At 41.8% G+C, this 6,216-nt stretch overlaps 2 protein-coding genes across 2 annotated transcripts; one reads left to right on the forward strand and one right to left on the reverse strand.

The window, feature by feature from the left end:
• Nucleotides 1-253: 253 nt before the first annotated feature.
• LOC149840384 (uncharacterized) lies at nt 254-1,031 on the forward strand. The gene has a single exon (XM_090004415.1). It carries the CDS (start codon nt 282-284, stop codon nt 828-830), a length of 549 nt encoding a protein of 182 aa, XP_089860541.1. The 5' UTR covers nt 254-281; the 3' UTR covers nt 831-1,031.
• Nucleotides 1,032-2,403: 1,372 nt separating this feature from the next.
• LOC149840385 (Late embryogenesis abundant (LEA) hydroxyproline-rich glycoprotein family) lies at nt 2,404-3,051 on the reverse strand. The gene has a single exon (XM_090005059.1). The coding sequence runs from the start codon at nt 3,049-3,051 to the stop codon at nt 2,404-2,406; it is 648 nt and encodes a 215-aa protein (XP_089861185.1).
• Between the last annotated feature and the right edge of the window lie 3,165 nt (nt 3,052-6,216).

Here is a 6,216-nt window from a genome sequence, read left to right on the forward strand (position 1 = left end):
TAGAATATCAATAATAGTTTTTTGCACATTATCCAATAATTCTGTTACTTTACCTTATATTTTACATACATTAGCTTAAAAGAGTCTTTAATTAGCCCGTAAATGCGTTGATTCCCTCTAGTTCGGATTCGGACCTAAACTCACACGGGGTCTGGACTGTAGTCCGACCTGTATGCAGCCCTAAGCTCTCTCTTTCGTTTTTCTCTCCATGTCTCTCTCTCTCTCTGCCGCCAAGGCCGAAATAGAACAGGAGAAGACGAACATCTCTCTCTCTGAAACCGATGGCCTGCACCATCGATTTCCGGCGTCTAGATGAAGGGCTGGGAGGCCAGAACAGCAACAAGCGGAAGAGATCGACTGCGGCCGACGGTGGTCAGCCCCTCGCCATGGAGATCGACGACCACCCATCTTCGAAGAGGGCGGCCCTCCCTTCCGCCGACGACCCGGACAGACCCACCTTCGGCAAGCCCACCTACGATGGCGTCATCGCCGGGAAGGTATCCGGCCGGCGGTGGAAGCAGCCCCGGCAGCAGAGGGCGTCGTCGGCGAGGGTGAGCCACAAGGGGACGACGTTCGAGCAGAGGGCGCTGGCGAAGGAGGTGAAGAGGGCGTACAAGGAGAGGATGAGCGAGTTGAAGGAGGAGATACGGGCGAACAAGGTGGAGAAGAGGAAGCGGAGGGAGGAGAGGGAGAAGAGGAAGAAGGAGAACGTCCTGAGGACGGGCACCAAGCTCCAGAAGATCACCAACCCCAAGACCCTGAAGAAGATCTCCAAATCTAAGCAGAAGAAGCTGCTCAAGGTCGTGCCCGATGAGCTGCTCAAGAAGTAGTCTTTTTCCTTCGTTTTTTGCTTTTGGAGCCTGTATGGTGAAGAGCTACGGCTTTTAGTCGGATGGTTGGGGAGCAAATTGTGGTTTGTAGGGTTTTTTTGCTTTGTGGGTTCTAGGGAGAATGGATGAGGGTTGAGTTTTTCTCTTCTTTTTTATCGGGAACGTTTTGAAATTGGAATGGAAGAAATTGTTAGTTTTTGTTATGGTTTAGTTTTGAATTTGGTTTCATCATGTGTGCTCTTCTTCTTCTTTCTTTTTTTAGTTTTTGGCTTTTGAAGCCTTTATGGTGAAGATGGCTTTTGGTTGGATGGTGGGGGAGCAAATTGCGGTTTTTTCTTTGTGGGGTTTGGGGAAAATGGATGAGTTGAGTTTTTTGCCTTTTTTTCTTTATTCTTTTTTTTGTTGGCAGTGTTTTGAAATTGGAATCAATGAACAAATTGTTGGTTTTTGTTATGGTTTAGTTTTGAATCTGGTTTCATCATGTGGTCTCTTCAGTACCAGTGAGATGCTAATCGTTTTTTTCAGGATGGTGGTTTCCCTTTCAACCTTTTTGTCATTATGCTTTTGATTGGTTGCTTTGTTGGTCATAGAAATTCGGGTTTTTGGAGATTATGAAGGTCTCTCTCTTTGAAGGAGATTGTTTTCTTGACTAAGAAACCCTCATTGAAAACCGGATCGGCCGGCCTTCTTGCTAGGTAAAACTCACGATCACCCAGCGATGTTGCATGTGATTTTTTGTGTTCATTCGAGATGATTGGTTCTCTAAAGCTGTGAACTGCCGCTGTTACAAAACTACACATATACATATTTGGCAGTAAATAGCATGATAGATATAAAGCACAAGAACAGATGCATTTGATTCTAAAACATCATTCATGATGTTTTATAACTATGGGATCGCTTAATTGTATTGGATAATTCAAATTTTTTGGTGATTAGTTTTTGTATGTGATAGTTTCCATTCTCATTAGGGATGATAGTGGACCCCGGAGAAGGACATGAAATTGGGATGGAGGTTAAAATCAAAACCCTTGTGGAGATAAAGGTAGGGATGGACATACGCCTTCTCCCGCCCTCTTTGTCCCCGATCCCTGCTAGTAAAATAATTAAAATAAGCTTCGACAGTTTGGCCTCCTTCTTTAGAGATGACAGTGGACCGGCGAGCCCGGCTTCGTCCCATTTGGACTGGAGATGGAGGTCATGAAACGGGATGGAAGCGGGGATGAAGGTTAAAATCAAAATCCGTGCTGGGATGAAGGCTCCGATGAAGGGCAGAATTTTGAGAGGAGGCGAGGGTGGAGACCTTGTCCCCTGCATCCACCCCGGTCCACATTCCATTGTTATCTAAAATGCCACTGTTTTCTCTATTTTTCAATGCGCACAAAACTGCCAGCCCTAATGTAAATTTCATCTATAATAGATTGAAATGTATGGAATTCACACCACAAAGATCTTCTCTTGAATTATTTTTACAGTCAATGATTTTTTGCTTATAGCATTGTGGTTTTATAGATTCTGTTACAAAACAATACCCTGCATTCCCAAGCATGGAAAGGAAAAAAAAGGGTTTCCATTACTTTGTTTTGCAGCTACGGCCAATTAAGACCCCATTGGGAGGACTGGTGAGCTCAACCCAGCACTGTCTGGTCACCCAGTATGTGATATGACTCAGTCCCAGACCTGCTCTGGTTTTGAAGTTCCCTCTGATCTCATACTGAATTCTATTGTTTCTCACCTGTTGCTGAAGTTCCAAAGAAAGAATTGGTGGCAAAGGCACTTCGCTGGAAACCATATGTATGCTCTGCAGCCTTGATTCTCCGCTCCTCTGTTCGAAAGGGTTGATCGCCCGAGCGGCGATCAGCGTGCCGCGAAAGAATAACTCGATGTTAAGGTATTCAAACCCAACATTGATTCTCTGATTTGGATTCGTGAAATTGGCAAGGATGTAGATCTCACCATTCAGAAAGCTCGGCGAGTCGATGTAGATGTTGCTGAGACTGGCATTGGCGATGTCGAACGATGGGTGTTTGGGCTTGATGGTGAGGAAAACAATGAGGGTGATGACTCCAGCGAGTATCAGTACGAGGCTGAAGATTGAGCAGAAGATGGCGAAGCACCAAATGAATGCGTTCGTCCGTTGGGGGGGCTGCAGTAGCCCCTGGTGCTTGTAGTGGCTGTTTTGCTGGCCGGTTCTCGCCAGAGGCAGGTTTTGCTGATCCATCACTGTTGGCAGTTCTTGTTGTGATGCAGAAGGAGAAAACTGAAGGATGCTCAGCGTTAAGAAGGTGGGTGTGGGGAAGAAGGGAAAGGCAGTGTTAGGGGGGAAGAAAAGAATGTAGGACGCTTATAATGAAATTTCATTGGGAGGTAAAGTATAAAGGCAAAGTTAAGCTTTTTACAATGCCTGGGCCAAAGGGTTGGCTTGAAAATCTGAGAATTCAAATTGACACTCAAGGCAATCTAAGATAATTAACCATGGGGTGGTAATTCTTGAAGCTGTGGAGCACCGTCCATCTCTTAAGATGAACGGTGTTTCATACCCGAGCTTTTGTGATATTGGTTGTTTAGTCTTTAGATTCTAATAAAGTAAAACCAATATGAATGCTTTTATAAAGGTGTTCTAAATGCATTTCAAAGAACTCTAAACAAGTAAATAACATTGAACTCGTTGGTGCAACTGTTATTTTTTCCTTATCCGATTAGGCAAGGGAAACCTAACCCAGACCAGAGACTATAGGTCTGAACTTGGTTGTCTCGCCAGAAAATTTGTTTGTCAGATGAAGTGATCGAATTTCAAACCAGTTCAAACTCAAACGCATTTGTCTTCCAATTATCATTTACCAAAATTAGGCTATATTTGCTACTGTATAAAGAACATGAAAATATGAATATAGAGGCTGTTCGTCCATCTCAACATTTCTCGAGATACCACACCAATGTCAGTATCGGGGCCGATTCATATGGTATAGGGGGGAAATCGATAAGCTACTAAACTGAATCAGTTATTTTTTAATAAATGTAAAATCTGCTTAAAATTAAATTTTTAATATTATTTTAATAGTTTTAACGCGTGAAATATTTTTTATTTGTTTTTTAGCTGATACTATTTTGACAACATTGTACCACGCCCATATCGAGAAATGCCAAGATGGGTGGCTGTCAATCGGGTCGCTGCATGCCCACCATGTGGCCTGTTGAGTATACTGTGAATGCATGGATATATAACCTAAAGAGAATCTTGGCCTCCGAATTTGAAGGCTTGGATGTGTCACCTTTTATTTATGTTACACAGACGCTGACAAATAAATTTTTTTTTTTTTAAGTCAAGCTTGAGCTAGTCCGACCTCTACCAGTTATACAACTATACCATTGGGGTTTTGAACCTGCAACGTCTCAACACAAGGTGACATGCGACAAGGACAACTACATGCAGACTCAGAATGCACGAAAATTTTAGGAAACAAAAACAGGATGCCACATATTCTTTGAATTGACGCAAATTTGGATATCTTAATATACAAAGAATATTTACAACTTAATATATTATTAAAAAAATATACAAAATATTAGAATATTAGAATAATGATAAACGTCTCATGTGGTGTGTTGTGTTATGTCGCCTAGACACAGGACTCCAATGACCTTAGCATTTTTTTTCTTTTGGCCATTCCTTCAGCATGAAACATGCGCCTGCCCAAAAGTCCGGAGCAGATTCAGTGATCGGGCCACACAAGAACACTGAAGATCACTGTGCGTGTAACGATTTTCTGTGCAGTGATTTATCTCATTACACGCAGCAATTTTTTGTGTCTTGTGCGGACCTATTCTGACCAACTGTGGGGAGCTCTGCTTGTTTGGCAGGAGTAGCTAGTGCACATCACCTTGTGTTGGGAAGCAGCAGGTTCAAAAGCCAATGGTATAGTGTAACTGGTAGGGGTCTGCCTAACCCAGCTTGCCTTTCAAACAAAAGAAAAAAGTGGGTTTCTAGCCGTATACTTCCCCATGAAGCAACTGGTCCATGCTACACCTCTAAAATATATCCATAGGTTGGTCTTTTATTTAATTTATTACTTTTTTTTGAAAGGCAAGCTGGGTTTAGGCGGACCTCTATCAGTTTTCATTAATCAGAAATCAATACAGCAACCTATATTTCTATGGTTTTTGTATCCCTCATTTAGCCAATTTGACTAGCTAGTCTAGCTATAATATTGGACTTACATTTAACTTTTTGTATACAAAACCTGTCAAAATTATACAAAACTGTTATCAAATCTAAGAGGCTGGGCCTGGAGTTTACACTCAAGGACTTACTTGACTGATGTTGAAAAACTAGGTTGGTTCCACCAAGGTGAGGATGCTGGTCCACCCACACCATTCCCTGTCGTTCAGATTTTAAGCACCCTGACTCAATGAAATAACCCGTGTGGTTCCGGAAAATTTGAAGTGTCAGGCTGTTTGGATCATACCGCAAATGGAGATGGAAAGCCAACAACATAGGCTCAGCAGGATTGCCAAAAATTGAGACCGAAAATTGCTGCTCAAATTGCCAGGCCTTAGAGGCGGCCTTTTGTCGCTAAAGGTGTTTCAGCAGGATTTTTTTTATTGAGCGTCCATCATGTGTTGTGAAGCGTGCATCGCGATGCACATGTCCGTTTTAGTCAGAAAGTAATCAGGCAGCTCTCTCTCTCTCTCTCTCTCTCTCTCTCTCTCTCTCTCTATATATATATATATATATATATATATATATATATATATATATATATATATATATATATTAGTCGACTTTTGTAGGTCTCAAGTAAGGCTGGTAAACGAGACGAACCAAACAGGGCATGTTTGGGGTCCGTGTGTATTGAGCTTGTGTCTCAGCTCATGTTCCTGTTTAGTCGAGCTCGAGCTCGGCTCATCCCTGAATGAGCCAAGCCCAACATGAGCAGGCTCGTGTAAAAACATTCCATATTATTTATACATGGTATATATATTTTTATATATTATACTTGAAAATACATATAACTTTTTATAAATTACACTTAATAGTCTATGTATATAATTTTCATTTATTTGTCCTATACAGGAGACTCATTTAAGCTAAACGAGTTGCTCGTGGCTCAGCTATACAAACCGATCATGGAGTTCCTGACCAGTCAAACCAAGGAGTCAGTTCGTTTACCAGCCCGTCTCAAGTTAGGTCTAGCAAAAATGGGTTGTAGGTGTCTTGTCAAATCTAAACCTGAAGATGTGTTCACAATTGTTTATTTACCAAAGAACAAAATTTGGATAGAATAAATTTACCAAAAAAATAAAAAAGTCTTATCATCAAATTTTAGCACAATATCAGCAGTTTATTTGAGCCAAGCTGCGAGCTTCATTTCCCAGCCCTAGTCAG

This window comes from Nuphar pumila, chromosome 4 (genome assembly GCF_984573655.1).
Source record: "Nuphar pumila chromosome 4, dmNupPumi1.hap1.1, whole genome shotgun sequence".
Classification (NCBI taxonomy): domain Eukaryota; kingdom Viridiplantae; phylum Streptophyta; class Magnoliopsida; order Nymphaeales; family Nymphaeaceae; genus Nuphar; species Nuphar pumila.

Bases quoted from the DNA above. Each gene is read 5' to 3' on its own strand.
- LOC149840384 (XM_090004415.1), top strand. From the start codon at position 282: ATGGCCTGCACCATCGATTTCCGGCGTCTAGATGAAGGGCTGGGAGGC.
- LOC149840385 (XM_090005059.1), bottom strand. From the start codon at position 3,051: ATGGATCAGCAAAACCTGCCTCTGGCGAGAACCGGCCAGCAAAACAGC.